Source organism: Primulina huaijiensis, chromosome 2, assembly GCF_012295235.1.
Source record: "Primulina huaijiensis isolate GDHJ02 chromosome 2, ASM1229523v2, whole genome shotgun sequence".
Lineage (NCBI taxonomy): Eukaryota > Viridiplantae > Streptophyta > Magnoliopsida > Lamiales > Gesneriaceae > Primulina > Primulina huaijiensis.
The window spans coordinates 2,241,111-2,260,883 of NC_133307.1; the positions used below are offsets into that span (position 1 = coordinate 2,241,111).

At 35.6% G+C, this 19,773-nt stretch overlaps 2 protein-coding genes across 3 annotated transcripts; both read left to right on the forward strand.

Annotated features, from left to right (window-relative positions):
* Nucleotides 1-1,044: 1,044 nt before the first annotated feature.
* Nucleotides 1,045-7,676, forward strand: LOC140963827 (26S proteasome non-ATPase regulatory subunit 1 homolog A-like). Its single transcript, XM_073423246.1, has 13 exons — nucleotides 1,045-1,336; nucleotides 1,915-1,978; nucleotides 2,265-2,370; nucleotides 2,597-2,708; nucleotides 2,792-2,960; nucleotides 3,575-4,047; nucleotides 4,154-4,289; nucleotides 4,378-4,623; nucleotides 4,719-4,939; nucleotides 5,026-5,284; nucleotides 5,530-5,762; nucleotides 5,844-6,345; nucleotides 6,999-7,676. The coding sequence occupies exons 1-13, from the start codon at nucleotides 1,185-1,187 to the stop codon at nucleotides 7,320-7,322; spliced, it is 2,997 nt and encodes a 998-aa protein (XP_073279347.1). The 5' UTR covers nucleotides 1,045-1,184; the 3' UTR covers nucleotides 7,323-7,676.
* Nucleotides 7,677-14,888: 7,212 nt separating this feature from the next.
* LOC140963835 (large ribosomal subunit protein uL13w-like) lies at nucleotides 14,889-18,675 on the forward strand. Of its 2 annotated transcripts, XM_073423267.1 has the most exons (5): nucleotides 14,889-15,268; nucleotides 16,909-17,025; nucleotides 17,126-17,213; nucleotides 18,284-18,437; nucleotides 18,473-18,675. In XM_073423267.1, the coding sequence occupies exons 1-4, from the start codon at nucleotides 14,997-14,999 to the stop codon at nucleotides 18,425-18,427; spliced, it is 621 nt and encodes a 206-aa protein (XP_073279368.1). In that variant the 5' UTR covers nucleotides 14,889-14,996; the 3' UTR covers nucleotides 18,428-18,437; nucleotides 18,473-18,675. The 2 variants fall into 2 exon arrangements, with proteins under 2 accessions (XP_073279368.1, XP_073279357.1); XM_073423256.1 differs by having other exon boundaries at nucleotides 18,284-18,675.
* The last annotated feature ends 1,098 nt before the right edge of the window (nucleotides 18,676-19,773 follow it).

Below are 19,773 nucleotides of genomic sequence, written 5' to 3' on the forward strand. Positions count from 1 at the left end.
AAATTTATTTCTACTTAATCACGTGACGTCCTCTTGAAAAAGATGACTTGATTAACCTTTTTTAAAAAATAAAATAAAGTCATGTCATTTGAGAGAACGTTATTATGTATTTGTTATTATTATTATTTGTGTAGATTTTCAAATTATTATTTATATCAATAAATAGAATAATTATTTTATTCTATTTTATTTATATTGTCAAGCAAACGTACATTTTTTATTGAACAGATTTATTTCTGAAAGTATAAATAGAAAAAGAGTTGAATTTAGCTAGCGACAAGCATTTTTCACTATCAAGATTAAGCCTTCAAAATCCTCAATATACCTGAGCGAAACTGAATCAGTTCATTAAAAAGAATTTTATATGATCGTTTAAGGATCATTTTGTGCTAAGTTAGTTTATTGTGTATTACATGTGTATAACAGTCTGTAGATTGTCTATTAATCAGTTGAGATACTACGAGTTTCATTTTAACAGTGTTTAAGACCAAATTAAATCGGGATCTTGCAAACTACTTGTATCATCCAAAGTTTTGTAGCGTGAATCTTCCTAAAAGGAAGAAGGGGTGACGTAGGAATTTCAGTTATACGAACATCCAGAAAAATATATGTCATATTTACCTTTCAGCTTACCATTTCATATTCATTATGTGATTTGTTCAAATATGTCAGTCTAGCCTCTTTCTGCAGTCATGTTAGCAAACTGACATTGACACTCAAGAATAATCGATTTAGTTGCCAACCTATCTAAACTAATTGAAGAAACTCATGTATTGTGTTTAAAAAACCACCTTCTAAATACCTAACCAATCATACAATATGAGTTTGAAATATTTATCAATTAAATATTCATCCAAATCATTAAGTTGAATTAAACATTTTTTTAACATTTTATAGTTTTACTTTCTTATATTTAATATAATTTAATGGAGAATTGAGATTTTGAATATCTCTTAATTTTGTAAAAATTTTAAATGTAAAATTTAAATATCACATAATTTTGAATATCTCTAAATTTTTAATTTGAACTAAACTTCAATACTTAAATTTCTTTTGGTTTGATCGCTACGCCAACCAAACAACACCGTAACCTAGGCACTTTGCCGTTGCTCCAAGAAACCCGAACGATCTTTGTCAAAACCCCCTCAGATCTCTCCGGCGGATTCCCGATAAAAATCTGTTCGATGGCGGCCGCGGCAACGATGGTGAGTTCTGCCGGAGGGCTTCTGGCGATGCTGAACGAGAACCATCCGGCTCTTAAGCTGCACGCACTCTCCAACCTCAACTCCTTCGTGGACTATTTCTGGCCGGAGATCTCGACCTCCGTTCCGATTATGTAATATATTTCTTTTTTTATTTGCCAAATACGTGAATTAGGGTGGTTTTCAAGCTCGACGTAAGGTTAGGGTTTTTTCATGCGAATGGGGGTTTTGGTGATATGGGTTTGAGTGGCTTTGCCCTGTTTGGTGCAAAGCTGAGTTCTTTGTGTGAGATGGAGTTTTGGGGTGCCTTGATATATATTTATATTTGATCCCCGTGTTTTAATTTTTGTTGCCTGATATCGATGGTAAGCTATTTCAAAGCAGGGAAAGATTTTGAATTAGTCTTTGTTAGAAATGTGTTGTTGTTGCTGCAGTGTTTTTATTCTTGGCGTCATTAGAAACTTGAGGTGGCAAGGATTTTGTTTTATGCCGTGGGAGTGGACATTGTAGTGTTTCAATATGAGAATATTGGGTGATCTCACTTTTTGCTTATTATTGATTATTGCTCACCACCTCTCAGTTGATATCTCGTTTTGTCTTCTTCCAAACGTGGTGTACTCATTAATTCACTTTTTCTATATTTCCTGTGCCATTGTGGTATTTTTCTTACTTTCCAAGTGTCTTATTATATATGTTTGCTATTTGGTTGCAGAGAAAGTTTATATGAAGATGAAGAGTTTGATCAAAGGCAACTTGCTGCCTTGCTTGTTTCAAAGGTGAAACCATGTTTCTCACAAAATTTTTTTATTCGTCCATATTTTTTGGGAGTTGTTTATGCTGTATTAGTTACTCTGATAAATTTAGTAATTCCTATAAAACTCAGCTAAGTGAGGGAAATCGTGTTCAGAAAAGTAAAATTGGTGTTGTTTTGATTTGTTCTTTTTTGTGAACTTCCTCTTGGTCACACTTAATGAAAAGATGAACAGAAATTCTTGATTCCATCATGTGTCTATTCTATTTTCACTTTTTTATTCTTCACAAGTTTTGGTGTTTTTTCGTCAGGTGTTCTATTATCTAGGTGAACTTAATGACTCGTTATCCTATGCCCTGGGAGCTGGCCCTCTATTTGATGTGTCAGAAGATTCGGACTATGTTCATACTATTCTTGGTAAGAGTTTATTTCATGCTTCTCTCTTCACAAATTGTCTGAGACTAATCGTAATAGCTCCCAAGATGGATTCTGATGTGAAGCGTATGTAACTTGATTGAAATAAGTGTGATCTGTGGATGGGAAATGCTCGTTAAGAACTAAATGAGTGTCACTGAAGTTTTTGCTACTGCTTCGTGTAATTCAAAGCTTTTTATAGTTTTCATCTTGCTATTATTTCACTTAGCCAAAGCAATCGATGAATATGCTAGTCTCAAGACTAAGGCAGCTGAGACAAAGGTTGAATCCACGAAGGTTGACTCTAGACTGGAGGCGATCGTTGAGAGAATGCTTGATAAGTATGTTAAGTTGTCCGTGTTGCTATATGCAGTTCATGTGGCGTCTTCTTTCTAGCTCATGTCTTGATTACCCTTTTTGCCAGATGTATAGTTGATGGGAAAAACCAACAAGCTATAGGAATGGCCATTGAATGCAGACGATTGGATAAACTTGAGGAAGCAGTTATAAAGAGTGATAATATTCATGCTACTATCAATTATTGCATCGATGTCTCACATTCATTTGTGAATCGAAGAGAATATCGCCGTGAGGTGAAATCATTCAGTGCATGCTCGAGTGATGTTTCTATCGCCTTTTCTCTTACAATAATTGTTAAGCTCATACGGTTAAAATTGTTTTGCACTTTGGTAGAAGGCAAATTTGAAGTATGAGGAAGATGTTTGTCAGTTGCTCTTTACACTAACATAGACATGTATAGGTAACTAACTTGACATGTCTAATGCATTGTTAATCTATAGTTGCTCTAGGGTGTAATGGTCTATACGAAGTGATGAATTTCACACTTTATTTATTTTGACATATAGAACACAATGAAATGCATCCATGTAGTTTTGTAAGTTATTTTATATGTTAATTCAATTTGGATGCCATGAGCTTTAATTTTATCAACACCTTACTTCCTTACTATTTTTTAGTTATTTTAGATGTCAATTCAATTTGGATGCCATGAGGTTTAATTTTATCAACACCTTACTTCCTGACTATTTTTTCTATCATAAGATTATGAAAATATCTGCTGGAGAAGAAACTTGGTCTTCTCGAACCTATTAAGTTTCTAAGCTTCTGTCCAATATAATTAAGGCCATCTTGCTGGCTCAAAAAAGTAAATAAACTTAATGCTCTGATCCTTGTAATTCGTGTGCAGGTACTCCGTCTGCTTGTCAAGGTATATCAGCAATTGCCTTCTCCTGATTATTTGAGCATTTGTCAGCGCCTAATGTTTTTAGACGAGCCTGAGGGTGTAGCGATTATATTAGAGAAACTTTTAAGATCAGAAGTTGAGGATGATGCACTTTTGGCGTTTCAAATAGCATTTGATCTTGTGGAGAATGAGCACCAGGCTTTCCTTTTGAGAGTGCGAGATCGACTTCCAAGCCCTAAGCCCCAGCTTTCAGCCACCGCACAGTCGGGGTCTAATCAACCTGATTCTGCTCAGAGTGGAAGTGCTGTCCCATTACAGGATGTTCAAATGACAGATGATACTCAAGAAAGTAGTAGTTCCTTAAATCTAGATCAGCACGATGAAGTTTATGCAGAGAGGCTGGCAAAAATAAGAGGAATTTTGTCTGGGGAGACTTCAATACAGCTGACTATGCAATTCTTGTACAGTCATAACAAGTAAGTTTTCTTACTATCAGATTGACTCTCAGCCAAATTCTCTGTTACATGTTTAAATTATGCGATTCAAATTGTGATGGGTGATTGGTTGCTTATCTACTTACAGATCAGATCTTCTCATTCTTAAGACCATAAAGCAATCTGTTGAGGTGAGAAACAGTGTTTGCCATAGTGCAACTATATATGCTAATGCTATTATGCATGCGGGAACAACCGTGGACACATTTCTTCGCGAGAATCTGGTAATTTACTGATTATTCCCTGGTTTCCATTTACTGTTTAAAATTATTTTGATGTTGTCTCCGATCGACGTGTTCTGCCAATTGACAGGACTGGTTGAGCAGGGCTACAAATTGGGCAAAATTTAGTGCCACAGCAGGTCTTGGTGTTATCCACAGAGGTCATCTGCAACAAGGAAGATCTCTAATGGCTCCATACTTGCCGCAGGGCGGCGGCGGCGGCGGCAGTCCATATTCTGAAGGTGGAGCTTTATATGCTCTTGGTTTAATTCATGCAAACCATGGGGAGGGGATCAAACAGTTTCTTCGTGATAGCTTGCGGACTACTAATGTTGAGGTTTAACCTTTGTTTTACCTAATGATATTATTCTGTTGTCACCATGTTTCTCCACCAAGTTTTAGCTAAACTCTGGGAAATATTTCATGGTGCAGGTTATTCAACATGGTGCCTGCCTAGGCCTTGGTTTGGCAGCCTTAGGCACTGCTGATGATGACATCTTTGAAGACATAAAAAATGTGCTGTATACAGACAGTGCTGTTGCTGGTGAAGCTGCTGGCATTAGTCTGGGTTTACTGATGGTTGGAACTGCAAGCGAGAAAGCCAGTGAATTGCTTGCATATGCACATGAGACCCAGCACGAGAAGATAATTAGGTAATGTTGAATTTTGCATTGTCCTGGGACAGGTATGTTCTTTGTTCATCTTTCTTGTTACTATCTCGTTGCGTATGGCTTGCCAGGGGTTTGGCATTGGGAATAGCACTTACAGTCTATGGGAGAGAAGAAGAAGCCGATACACTCATTGAGCAAATGACTCGCGATCAAGACCCTATATTGCGCTATGGAGGCATGTATGCATTGGCTTTGGCATACAGGGGAACATCAAACAATAAGGCAATACGTCAATTGTTGCACTTCGCTGTGTCTGATGTGAGTGATGACGTCCGGCGAACTGCTGTTCTTGCCCTTGGTTTTGTTTTATATTCTGATCCTGAACAGGTAGGTACCTTTTTATTTCGTCGAGGCTTGTTTTTTGAAGATTCCTAAGTTTTTGAATCCCGTCTATTATTTATCTAGCTGTTGGCAAGGTGTTTAGAACCCAAAAACTACTTGGCATTTTCCCCTGATACGTGGCCTACTTATAGCTAATGTTGTATGTGCATAATATTTTACAAAGAGGGTTTGCGGTAGGGATGTTGGCTGGGTATTTTCCAATGCAGTTATCTATTTTCTTATTGTTGCAGACTCCTCGTATAGTTTCCTTGTTGTCCGAGTCCTACAACCCTCATGTTCGATATGGCGCCGCATTGGCAGTTGGAATTTCATGTGCTGGCACTGGTCTTAGTGAGGCCATATCATTGCTGGAACCTTTGATGTCAGATGTTGTTGACTTTGTGCGTCAAGGTGCTCTAATTGCAATGGCAATGGTTATGGTTCAGACAAGTGAAGCCAGTGATTCTCGCGTTGGTACATTCAGGTATGGTCTGTGTATACACTGGTAATATTCAGTTGATCTATTCATTCGCCTTTTTTCTGGTAACCATGTTTTAACCGTTAGGCGGCAATTGGAAAAAATTATTGTTGATAAGCATGAAGACACAATGAGCAAGATGGGTGCAATTCTGGCTTCTGGGATCCTAGATGCTGGTGGCAGGAATGTGACAATCAAGTTACTTTCAAAGTCGAAACATGATAAAATTACTGCTGTTGTTGGTCTTGCTGTGTTCAGTCAGTTTTGGTATTGGTACCCACTTATTTATTTCGTTAGTCTAGCATTTTCACCAACTGCCTTCATTGGTTTGAACCACAATCTTAAAGCGCCAAAGTTCGAATTCTTATCTCATGCTAAGCCGTCATTGTTCGAGTACCCTAAGCCTACTACAGTACCGACAACAACTACCTCTGTTAAGCTACCTACTGCGGTCTTGTCCACTTCAGCTAGAGCAAAGGCCAGGGCTAGTAAGAAGGAGGCAGAGAAGGCATCTGGTGCAGAACCAAGTGCTGTCCTTGGATCTGGAAAGGGGAAAGCTGTCGACAAGGATGGGGGGGATGCTATGCAGGTTAAATCGCTTTCTGTTTTTTGTGTTCTGGACCTTTTCCATTTTAGTGGGACACGGTGCTGATCCTGGATTTTTCATGTGCTTCTTTTCTTTCCTTTGGTTACCATTATGGCATTGATGTCTCCCTCTCTCTCCCCTACATACTCTTGCTCTCACACAGACACTTGTTCAGATACTGTAGATATTAGGGGTGCAAAAGTTCGAACTCAGCCTAACGTAACCCAATGTTTTTGTACGTGAACTCAAAAGATCGATATTTACAAAGCTAGAAGAATTTCCAACTTTAATTAGAGCTTGAACATAAACTTGTTGATTGTGCCTTGTAGAGCAAGGTTTGAACTTTGAAGTATGGCGATAGCGTACAAGTTTACGAATTTTTTAATATACTTTTAAATAGTTGAACATATTAAAGTTCCAGGTAGCTTATCGAGTAAAATAATTTTGTCGCAAAGTTGATTCAAAAAAGTTTAGAACATGCTTGAGCTTAACTTAACTCTGATTTTTTAATTTGAATAAAATATAATTCGAGATGGCTCTGAAATCTCACGAGTGGTGAGCCTGGTTGATTCATTTGCATTCATGTTAAATCGTTTTATAAATTGAATATGATTAAAACCCTGAAGAGATGATTCTGAATGTCTGCCGTTTGTCAGGTTGATAGCACAGCAGAAAAGAAGGCTGAACCCGAGCCATGTTTTGAAATCTTGACCAACCCTGCCAGAGTCATTCCCGCCCAAGAAAAAATTATCAAATTCCTCGAAGAAAGCAGATACATTCCGGTGAAATCTGCTCCCTCAGGATTTGTACTGTTGAAAGATTTGCGTCCACACGAACCCGAACAGTTATCTCTCACCGATGCTCCCTCATCAACAACATCAAATGCAGGTGGATCATCAGCTGGACAACCGGGTTCAGCCTCTGCAATGGCTGTTGATGACGAACCCGCCCCTCCGCAACCATTTGAATACACGTCGTGAGTTTTCGTACTGCTCGGTTCTTTGTAAGTTTACACAGAGAAGAAGCTCTTTAGCTTCCACACTGTCTGCAAATGACCGGAGCACAACAGACACATCTTTTCCCAACCTTGATCTTAGAGCCCATTTTATAAGCTGGTGATTATACAGGAAAGATATTGGGGAGAGGAGATTCAAAAAAGTTGAATTGCCATTGCCAATCGAATTCTTTAATGTAGTTTTTCTGATTCTCCATCCAAAAGAAGAAACGGATTTGAATCTGCATGTTCCCTGGATTTTTGGTGTGTTCATTTTCTATGTGTTGAATTCTTGAATTGTCTCTCTATTTTTTCTAGTTTAATTGTCCATTTAAGTTCATTATCTTGTACTTTATGACGAGCTGCGGTCTATGGTTACTGTTTTTTCTCCTGGATTTGCTTATCAGTTATCCTGCCAATTTGAGTTTTTAAGTAATTTGAGGGTTGTCTTTTGATAGAAGTATTTGATTTGGATGAGACCCAAGTATAAGACTAGAAAAACTTGAACTTGAATATCCATATTAAGCCCATTTGAAATATATTGTAGTTTTTGTTTCAGCCTGTGTTACATATTTTGTTCTACACACATTACACATATTAGTGCCTCTTCGTGCATGCAGTATGCTTGTGTACGTATCAAAATTTTTTGTGTTAAATAAATTTTGTTTTTGTAATGCAATTAAAAAGAAAAATTAAAAGTGGTTTTTTAAAAAAAAGCACAACTGAGTTGCCCGAAAATTCTAAAATCTCAACAGACTACACGAGACCTTTAGATTTTCCGCAATAAGATTGACAAGAGTTGATGAAAGATTAATATTTCATGGACATGTTTTGGTCTTTTCATCGTTTTATTAGTTGCTGAATTTTTAGTGAGGTTCAGATTTATTGTTTAGCATAAATACTAAAATAATCTTAAGGACATATCACATAATTAACAAAAGACATCGAAGTAATTCAATTAACACAAAAATTCATGTAAGATGAACTGCAAACCAAAATTGTATTACATTTTAATACAAACCAACTGGCAATAAGTTATGTTCAATGAGAACATATCTTAGCACACCGGTTAGACTAATAACTTGCCTCCTTTAAATTTTATATTAACCGCTCCAAAGTATACACCCAACTGATTTGCGCTCACAGCACAATTGGCAAAACTTTGTGCTTTTGAAAAAGGAAGAATTTGTAGAGACTTTTCGATGTAGGGCTGACCTCTTGATGGAGGCAGTTAAGACACTGTCATACTTTATTTTATCGTTTTGTGGTTTCAAGAATGAGATCTCAAACGCATTCCTTCTGGGATGCACAAAAGCATTGTTATGAAAGGCGAGCGCCTGGCTGCGCCTGTCAGCCATAACCCAGGCGCAAGCCTTTAAACAGGCGCGTGCCTGAGGTGCGCCTCGGCCCAGGCGCGCCGCGGCAGAAAGGCGAACGTATGTAGTTTTATGCTGCGATTAACAATTTATAACTCAAGCCCATAAAATTTAAAGCTCAATAACAAACAAAAGCCCTTTTTAATGTTTTAAAAAAGCCCTACAATCTGATGTGCGTTCTTTTTCTTATCGTTCCTTCAAATTCTTTCTGGTTTTGCGCAGCAGTGGCTTTTCTCTACATCTGAACTCTGAAACTCTCTACGTATGAACTCTGAAACTCTCTACGTCTATGTATCCTTAACGTAATTCTGTTCTTTTTGTGCGTTGTGGATTACAAAGTCTCTACGTCTGTTTCCTTCACCTAATTCTGTTCTTTTTGTGCCTTGTTGGCAGCAAATCTTATTAAAAAATATTTTTTGGCTCCTTAATGCTAATCCATGATAGCGCTATGTATCCTAATTTAAATCCAAATAGTTGTTACTTCACTTAAAATTTCTGTAGCCAAGGATGGCTAAGAGATTGACGAGTTAGCATTTTCAAGAGAATATTTCTGTAGCCAGGGATAGCATTTAGCAGTGTACATTTCTGAGTTTTCTCCATATACTTGTTGTCTACATAGATGTAGATTACTTGATGCGAGTGAGCGAGTCACAATCTGTCATGTCAATCAATACTCAAAAAATATATACATGAAAGTCCTAATAATTTTGCGTGTTTTTTTGAAGGACTTAGCCAGTTCATCTATAATATCGAGAAATTCCATAATTACCAGAAATCTTTTGTTCTAGGTCTTTCATAATTTCTCAATCATATCTAGCCTTGTTGAGTTGTTTCTCCTTCTGTCTATTTTTTTTATGTTTTCTATATCTTGTGGGATGTGACGTCATGAAGGAAGAATTTTTGCATGCTGTTATAATGTTGTTGCTGTTATAATTTTTTGCATGCTGTTATAATGTTGCATGCTGTTACTGTTGCTTGAATAAAACCTGTTTTTACAGATAAAAATGTCGAATTCTGAATCACAAGTCCTTCGAAAAGATCTAGCATGGAATTATGCAACACTAGAAGACCCAAAAAATATCAATAAAGTGAAGTGTAATTTTTGTGGGAAAACAACTAATGGTGGGATTTATCGACACAAACAACATCTTGTCGGATGCAATAGGAATACGAAAACTTGCTCAAAATGTCCAGAGCACGTGAAAGAAGAAATTAGTTCTTACATGTCGAAAAAAAAAGAATTGAAAAATCAAATGGATGCGATTCCTCACTTTGATGAAGTTGCAGAACAACAAGAATATTAAGATTTGGAAGTTGAAGAAGATATACCGACAAAAGAAAAACGTCCTAAATCAGTTTCATTTGGTCAGCGTTCTAATCTTGCAGCTAATTTTCCTGAGAAGAAACTAAAACAAGCTGGTCCAATAGATTTATACTTCCAACAATATGTTGATGAGACTGTACCGCAAGGAAAGAAAAAAGATGCAAAGACAGCGAAGTTGTATGATGAAAATAAGAAGAAACTGAGAGAGAATGCTGTGCAAAAGTTCGCTAAATGGATGTATGATGCATGTATTCCTTTTAATGCCGTGAATTATGATAGTTTTAAACCATTTATTGAAGCTGTTGGACAATTTGGTTGTGGAATGAAGCCCCCTACTTATCATGAAGTTAGAGTTACATGCTTAAAAAAAGAGTTAGAACATACAAGATTGATACTGAAAAAATACACGGATGACCATGTTAAATATGGATGCACTTTGATGGCAGATGGATGGACTGATAGAAAAAATAGGACATTGATTAATTTTTTGATAAATGGTCCTAGAGGGACTGTCTTTATAGAATTAGTGGATGGGTCGAGCTATTCTCACACGGGTGCGAAATTGTTTGATTTGTTCAACAAATATGTGCAACAAATTGGGGCAAAGAATGTGGTTCAAATTGTTACTGATAGTGCAAGCGCAAATGTTTTAGCTGGTATGGTTTTAATTTTTAAATTTTTATATTAGTTATATCACTTTATATAAATTATTATATTATTTAAATTAAAGTTGTAACTTCTAATATGTAATTTGTATATTGCATTTAAATTTTAATGAACAGGACGTCATTTGGAAGCACAATATCCTCACTTATACTGGTCTCCATGCGCTGCTCATTGTTTATATTTGATGCTTGAAGATTTTTTTAAACTTCCTCACTTGAAGAAGGTATATGAAAGAGCAATGATTGTTAATGGTTTTTTATATAACAAGCCCCAAGTTTTAAACATGATGAGAGAATTCACGAGGCAGAAAGATATGGTCAGAGCTGGAAAAACTCGTTTTGCAACCGCTTTTTTGACTTTAAAGCGGTTTCAAAATCACAAAGCGAGTTTGATAAAAATGTTTACATCTGAGAAATAGACCACTAGTAGATTTGCAAAGGAGGCACCAGGTAAGCGGGCAGCAGAGGTTATACTAATGCCTTCGTTTTGGAATATGATTGTTTATGCTGTTAAAGTAGGTGGTCCTGTGGTGAAAGTTCTTCGATTGGTTGATGGGTAAAAAAAACCTCCGGCTATATTTATGAAGCAATGGATCGGGCTAAAGAAGCTATTGTTGCCTCATTTGATAACAAAGAGGACATATAAATATATTTTTGCTATAATTGATCATAGGTGGACGATACACTCCATCGACCTTTACATGCTGCTGGGCATTTCTTAAACCCGGAGTTCTTCTACTGAAATTCTAATATAGAAAATGATAATGAAGTTGTGACGGGTTTGTATAAATGTATCGCTAGGATGTGTGAAACCGAGGAGTTACATGATAAGATCATGGACCAATTGCCAATGTACAAAAGGGCAGAAAGACTTTTTGGGATGCCCATGGCAGTCAGACAAAGAAACAAAAAATCACCAGGTAATAAATATTTTATTTTTATTATATGATAATTGATATGTAATAGTTTTAATGCTCAATTTTTTATTTTGTTTCAAAATTACCAGCGAAATGGTGGTTGGCTTATGGGTGTTCGACACCCGAATTGCAAGTGTTCGCGGTGAAAGTTCTTAGCCTTACTTGTAGCTCATCTGCGTGTGAACGAAATTGGAGTGTGTTTGAACATGTGAGTACTAAGTATTAGTCTTTAATGAAATATTAAATAAATTTATTATTTTAAAGCTAAAATTAATTTGTATCAAATATGTGCAACTTCATTCCAAAAGAAGAAATAGATTGGAGCAAAAAAAATTGAATGATTTGGTTTACATCAAGTATAACAGGGTTTTGAGGCGCCGATATGATATGCGTGATATGATTGATCCTATTTCTTTGGCTGATATCGATGATAGTAATGAATGGTTGATGGGAGGATTAAATAATAATAGTGGTGACGAAAATGATCTCGTATTTGACTTGGGGTGAAGTTGGACGAGCTTCTGGGGTTGAGGAAGATGCCTATAATTTTAGATCTCGAGGCACATCCTCTACAAAAGAAGCAACGGCTAGTACGAGTACATTAAATACGTGTAAAAGAAGATCTACTATCTATCGTTATAGCAATGAAGAGGATGAAGTAATTGATTTTTGCAAAAACGATGAGGAATCAGAAAGATACAAATCTAGAGCTTCAGCTTCTGGAGATGATGATGATGATAATGCAGTTGGGGAGGATGAAGATGAATTTGATGATTTAGATTTTTGAAGTTTTTTGGTTAATATATTATAATGCACTTACGACTTACTAATGAGTTTTAGATGATCAGAGTTTGTTTTTTTTTTTTGCTATTATTTATTCTACATTATCTGCTAATGAATTTTTATTTATATTATTTTTTTTATCTTTGTCAAAGTATTTAATTTAAATCATATAAAATATTTTATATATGTTGAATTTTAAAATTTGTGTCATGTGCGTCTTACTTCGATAAAGCGTGCGCTTCGCCTTGCGCCTCGCGGCTCAGGCCCCAAGACACCCTTGCGCTTTAGTGCGCCTTACGCCCCAAATAACTATGCACAAAAGGTTGGCACAAAACTTTTCTATGTTATGACTAAAATAAGTGATATGAGCACAAATAATCAAGAAAGGAATGTGCATCAGCATTCTGTTATGATATCATTTTGTTACTAGCACTGGCTAGGGAGCAGAGAGAATTTGTGCATTGGAAACTCTGGGAAGTATTTGTTTTTCAGATTAAATCCCATTAACATACATATTTTACAGTCTTGAATTCATATATTGTTGTTGTCAAATTAAATAAATTTTTTAGAGTCAGTTGAACCTATCAGCTAGGATCAAAGGTTTGATGCCTTCCAATTCCAGAAAATATTCAAGAAACCGTAGAATAACAATTGGCTTCCAAGAAAACATTCAAGAAACCATGGAACGACAATTGACCTTCACCACTTCAAGCGCAAATATTTCATTAGATTGTCAACATAGTTATTACAATCCATAATGACGAAGAACCACCTGAAAAACAAAAGTGCTTCGGGATTTCGGTCACATGCAAACTAGGTAATCAAAAGAGGTTGTTTTAGGAAAATTAAAAAAAATATTTCATCAATAAAGTCTGTTTGATGCAATAATTGTCTTAAGCGACAAACGTTGGTCCTACAATTGGTATTAGAGCCAATGTGACAGGTCACGTGATTCGCTAAGTCTTTGAGCCATGATGTTTGTGCGGAGCATTGTGGCATGTTGCCAAGTGCATGCGGCTTTGGTTGGATGGGATTGACTACGTGTATAAACGACTAGCACATTTGGGAGAGTCTGCTAGAGGCAATTAATTGTTGGAAGACTTGGACTTGGCTGTGCAAGCAAATCAACACGAGTTGGTGAATGCATTGGACACGTGTAAGTCTTAAATCTGACGTTTGGGCAGTTGTGTAGGCGTTTTGTAACACTTGGCAAACGTTTTGGACAAGTGGTAGCGGACAATATCAGATAAACTCGAGTAACTACTACTGGAACCGCCACCTGTCAAGCCCAACTGCTTTGTCTGGATAATTCTCATTGATTGCAAAGAGTATAATTATTGGGAGAAAGACTGTTTGGTACAATAATTGCATCTGCTGGATAGAACAATCGAAACGTGTTGTTTGAACTGTTGCATGATTTAAAAGATTTGAGTTGCATCGTTATCACCAACTATAGTTCTTGGTAAATGGACGAGCGTTTGGTCCTACAAAGTTATATAACGATGATATAATTATGTTTTAAAATAAGTGGTTTCATCAATAAATTTATATAATTATGATATAATTGTATTTTAAAATAAAAATTCAAGAAATTAATTAAAAGTTAGTTAGTATTAGAGACTCGATTTTAATTAATGGTGTAGAAAGATAGAGACACAACGAGAAATGCTACAAATATAAATTAGAGAATTCCAGTTTTGAAAAATATCCGAACAATTGACCCCACATGCAAACTAAGTAATTTTGTGATTTGGCCATTGAATTTAGAAATATCAAACTCTACAATACATATTAATTGAACACCATCTCAAACAATTGGTTGCATTGTCATATATATGTTTAAATAAATGTGATATATTTAAATTTGTTAGGATAATATGGAACTTATATTAAAAAATGAGTATGTCTCTTGTGAGACGGGTCAATCATACCGATATTCACAATAAAAAGTAATACTCTTAGCATAAAAAGTAATACTTTTTTCATGGATGACCCAAATAAGAGATTCATCTCACAAAATACGACCCGTGAGACCGTCTCACACAAATTTTTGTCTTAAAAAATATATTGGGTCCATTTGATAAAAAGTAATCTAACTTTTATATTATAGATATAATATTGGCTTATAGATCCTTATTTGAAATAAATATTATTTAATTTTCAGATTTAAAATTATATCACATTAAAAGTTTTGGCTAGTTCAATTTTGAACCAATTGGATATAATTAATTGCTCAACTCAAAAAATTTGAAGTTTATTTTGAATCAAATAAGTTATTTCGAATATTTGATTATTGCGAAAAATGACACAACATGAGCCAAACAAAAAAGACTACATAATTTTCATAGAAAAAAATTAAAATTTTGAATTATTTGTGTCAAGTTTTCGTGTTCGGTCGGTTATTTTGGTTTAACATATTTTCGAGAACTGAATAAGAAGTCCAAAAAAGTTTAAAGCCCATTAGCTAAATTAACAGTAAACTAATATGGGCTTGATAGCAAGAAAATAGTTCACAAGACAGCAGCCAGAAACCCTATTCTCTCCATCCACCAGCTCGCCATTTTCCCCAATCACACCTCTTATAGAGAGGAAACAATGGTGTCGGGTTCAGGTATCTGTGTGAAGAGGGTGGTGGTGGACGCGAGGCACCACATGCTTGGCCGTCTGGCCTCCATTCTAGCCAAAGAACTTTTAAATGGGCAGAAGGTGGTTGTGGTTCGCTCTGAGGAGATCTGCCTATCTGGTGGGCTTGTGCGACAGAAGATGAAGTATCTGAGATTCCTCCGGAAGCGTATGAACACCAAGCCATCTCATGGACCCATTCATTTCAGGGCTCCGTCCAAGATACTGTGGCGTACGATTCGTGGGTATGGTTTAATGCTTTTTATTTCTGGAATTTCTAGCGTAGTTATTTCGTTTAAAGTATGTATTTTTGGTGTTTTATTGTGGGTTTGGCTTGAAAACGTGTTTGATTGAGATGGGTGTTTTTGGTACATGACCTGCTTGATGATTCGATTATCTGAGGTATATGAAGCTGGAGGAATGTGTTTGGATGTTAAAGCAGACACGTTTGATGATGATGTAACGCAAAATTTAGTCGTATATCGGTCCATTCACTTTTAGTCTTTGTGCTTTAGACATTTAAGCTGGTTTTTTGCGCAAAAGTTTGAGCTTTCAGTTTTCGTGAACTGAAGCTTTGGTTGTGATGGGACAGGGAAGGTAATGTTCTCAGTTTACTTTCATTCCTTATTTGTGTGCTTGTAGAATATGTGATATCTATTTCATACTTTTTATGGTTAGATTGATTATAATTTTATTTAGTGTTTGCCTTTTCATTTGCTCTTTGGTTAGATTGAGAGTGCATTGCTAGAAGTTGAAGGCTAGGGGTTTTTTCTTAGTTTATTACAAAACAGCCTCAGATTTGCTCAATATGTGTGAATTTGTTGTTTTACTTTTATAACGATCCACCGTGATTCTTCATTTCCTGTCTTTTTGAAAAAACATAATTGGTGAACCTATCCAAATTGTTTACCAAAAAGTTATTAAAACAATATTCGGTCCACGGATTCTGCCAACTTTTTAAAATTATGTTATGTAGTCAACCTATCCATTGGATCTGGTTCACCACCAACAGTAATGACAAAAAATAAATATCGGGCAGCCCGGTTTTTTTTTTTTTTATTGAAAAAAAAACTTTGATTTTCTCCTACAAATACCCTCCTCCACCCAGGCTGCCCGCAAGCTGGATGCAGCTGCCCCCTTGTCATTATTATTTATGGTGAAATGATCCAATGGATTGATTAACGACAAATAATTTAAAAAACTGGTATAAACCACCAACCACGTGTATTTTTGGTGAACCGTTCCATGGATCCATTCACCAATTTTGTTTTCAACAAAAAATAAGAAATGCAGAATTCGCCACGGGGCACGGGCCGCGATGGATTATTGTATAAAAGCAAATGCCCTATGATTGCTAACTGGAAATTAAGGTGCAAACAGGTGGATATTACCCCCTTGCTAGAGTCCATGGCTAGTATTTGGCCACATGAGTCAGATCAACGATGATCTGACCCATGTGACCAGATCCTGACCATTGATGCTAGCGGGTGGATATTAACATCGACCAATTACCTACCTGCTAACATCAACCTTACCTTGCTAAATATAGCAAATATGTGTTGTTTTTCTAATAATTAATTATATTAAAAAATCTGAAGGCTGTACTGTTGCAAATTTATTTGAACAGTAATGGTATGTAGAATTTTGAATGTGATCTTGACAACTCTGCATCTCAGATCATTGTGCATTTTGGCATGTAGAAAAATGGTCTGCCTTTTCAATTCATTAAACAGAGGATAAGTGTAAAGTCTCCAAGCTACTAATACTGGAAATGAGTATTCTATTTGTGAGTTGCATTGGGGGCTACAAGGTTGCTTAATATTTCTATGATACATCGTCATGATTTAAATTCACCCTTATGCCATATATTGAATTTTATATTTAGGATGATTCCACACAAGACTAAGCGAGGAGCTGCTGCACTTGCTCGTTTGAAGGTGTTTGAGGGTATTCCTCCACCTTATGACAAGATCAAGAGGATGGTTATTCCTGATGCTCTCAAGTGAGTTACTTTGACAACCTTTTTCAGTTGTTTAAGTGTTCGTTAGTTATTGAGTCATGTGTAAGCATCTTTCTAAGCTACTGGCCTGTGTGATAACCAGGGTGCTGAGGCTTCAGGCTGGGCACAAATATTGCTTGTTGGGCAGGCTCTCATCAGAGGTTGGATGGAACCACTATGATATTATCAGGGTGAGTTACATTTAATTTTTGTACGCTGCTGTATACGTTGACTTAAAATTATGTGTCTGTTTACATGCGTAATATTATAGTTGCCAAATTGCATTTATCACATTTAGACCTTTTATTCTATCGGTCACTTTATCTTTCAGCTCACCGTCTGAAACTCTCATTTTCGCAATATTTAAGAATGTGGCCAATATTTTAATGTTACCCTTTCAAGGTTTTTTCTATTATGCTGGTCTCACAGTAAACTTAAACCCCCAAGACTCGTGTTTAGGTACAATACTTGGCAAGATGTAGCTCTTTTTCCTGGGGTGCAACCAGTGTTCTAAAAATCGACCTAGGTGGACTTAGACGGCCCTAGATGACCGAAAATAAAAAAAAATTTGGGCTGTTTTTTTTTAAAAAAAGTTTTTTTTGGTTAAAAGCCCAATTAGAAAAAATGAAAAGTAATTTTTTTACAAGCCCTAAACCAAAGTCCAACAAAAAAATATTATTTGTTGGCTTGCCCTATTACACCAAAATTTATCTTATTATGTTGATACTCTGGAATCCACGAAGCGGCGCCCTAGGCACTGGTCTGGCATCCAACTGACATATAGCGAATTTTAGAATCTTGGGTGCAACCCTCGTTAGGGAGGGACTTATGCTCATTAAAAGGCTCAGGATATGCATTAAATACATATTAGATATAGATATTATAAATCCAACTTGATATTTATTCATTTTTATTAAGGAGCTAAATGTGTCCTTAGATGTGCTCAATAGTTGGAAAATTACACAAGAGATAATTTGTTTAAATTTTTGTCACGCTGTCTAGTTTCTGGAAAATCATGTATCACACCTCGCTTTGCAAAGAGGCTTGGACCTTACCTTCAGATAGATTCAAGGCCTTGTGCTCTTACATATCATTTCAATTTATTTTTTTTATGAAAATGTATTTTATGTTTCTTTACATCCAGCGGCTTACTTTCTTATTGAGTCACTACCTGAAATTTACAATGTAACATCATCTCATGAATCCGTTTGATCAAAACATTGTTTTTATGCATTCTCCGCAACGTTTCTGTTTACTGTAGGAACTCGAGAAGAAGAGGAAAGACAGAGCTCAAGCCACTTACGACAGGAAGAAGCAGCTGACAAAACTTAGAGTTAGAGCTGAGAAAACTGCTGAAGAGAAGCTCGGTGCCCAACTTGACATTATTTCTCCAATCCAGTATTAAAACTGCATACTAGTTTTTTTTTAAAAATAAAAAAAAAACTTTTTATACCTACGATTTTGGTGAAGAATACTTTCTGTCCGTTTTTGTTTATTAAAATATGGAGTCCAAATTTTTTTTAATATCAGTATTCAGTCTACTTTTTCATTGTTTGTTTAAGGAATTGAGTCTATTTTTTACTGAGTGGCTTAATTTTTTCTTTACCGGATATATTTTCCCGTGATTTATTATTTTTTTTACCCGAATCTCAAGTTATTTTTGTCATTTATTCTTTTGACTTTGGATTACATCCAACTAGCCTGCATCTATTTTTATTTTTTCATGTTGGCATTGTGAATTTGACCCTGGTTCAGCTTATGAGCGGCTCGATTTTTTAGAAATAGGAAACCAAAATCGAAAAAGTAACCGGTAAGCCGGACCCGAGTTTTATCGAATTATTCACAGCGTCTATTTGTGTCACAACCTGGAAGTTTCGAGATGAGAAGGAAATTTTCTCCACCCTTATTCTTGTGTCTGAGTATGGGTATCTGGAAAATATATTTTTATTTTGGGTGTTATATATTTTTTTATTTGTAAAAAAATTGAATATTTAAATTATTTATATTATAGTTGAAAAAATGAATTAAATTTGGTTTGATGATTTTATATTTTTATGAATTGTATATAATCATATGACTTATATGATGTTTCTTTCTTTTCTATTTGTCTATTATACAACTATGTCATGTGTTCTTTTGTAGTTTTATCAATCCTTTTATCGTTACTTAATATTGGCATATAGACTTTTGATTAACGAATTTCTAATTCTTCGACTTGTTTAGATGGACAAGTGAATTGAAATTTGTTTTTTATTAAATTAATCGACTTCTTTTCTGGACCGGTAAGTTAACAATTTCAATATTAATTGTGTTAGAATTTTAAATTTATTCAATACGAGTGTTATTTGAAATGTATTTTTCATTATTTTTTCCCGAATCAAATCTATTTTTGCGAAATCAAGACCATCAATCCAAACCCAACACAAATTTAAAATTCTTGACTCTTTTTATTGTATCATTTGGATGTTTATGAGATTCACTGATTTGTAACAAGCAATGTAATGGATTTATGATCTCAAGGGAGGAATCATGAATATGAAAGACAAAGACTTGTGTGAGACAGTCTCACGGGTCGTATTTTGTGAGACGGATATCTTATTTGGGTCATCCATGAAAAATTATTACTTTTTATGCTAAGAGTATTATTTTTTTGTGAATATCGGTAGAGTTGACCCGTCTCACAGATAAAGATTCGTGATACCGTCTCACAAGAGACATACTCAATATGAAATCATTTTTTCTTTTAATGTA

Excerpts from the sequence above, each read along its gene's own strand:
- LOC140963827 (XM_073423246.1), top strand. The coding sequence starts at position 1,185 with ATGGCGGCCGCGGCAACGATGGTGAGTTCTGCCGGAGGGCTTCTGGCG. Across the intron at positions 4,048-4,153 it reads TTCTTGTACAGTCATAACAA|ATCAGATCTTCTCATTCTTA; the intron begins GTAAGTTTTCTT and ends ATCTACTTACAG. Across the intron at positions 4,290-4,377 it reads CATTTCTTCGCGAGAATCTG|GACTGGTTGAGCAGGGCTAC; the intron begins GTAATTTACTGA and ends GCCAATTGACAG.
- LOC140963835 (XM_073423256.1), top strand. The coding sequence starts at position 14,997 with ATGGTGTCGGGTTCAGGTATCTGTGTGAAGAGGGTGGTGGTGGACGCG. Across the intron at positions 15,269-16,908 it reads CTGTGGCGTACGATTCGTGG|GATGATTCCACACAAGACTA; the intron begins GTATGGTTTAAT and ends TTTTATATTTAG. Across the intron at positions 17,026-17,125 it reads GTTATTCCTGATGCTCTCAA|GGTGCTGAGGCTTCAGGCTG; the intron begins GTGAGTTACTTT and ends TGTGATAACCAG.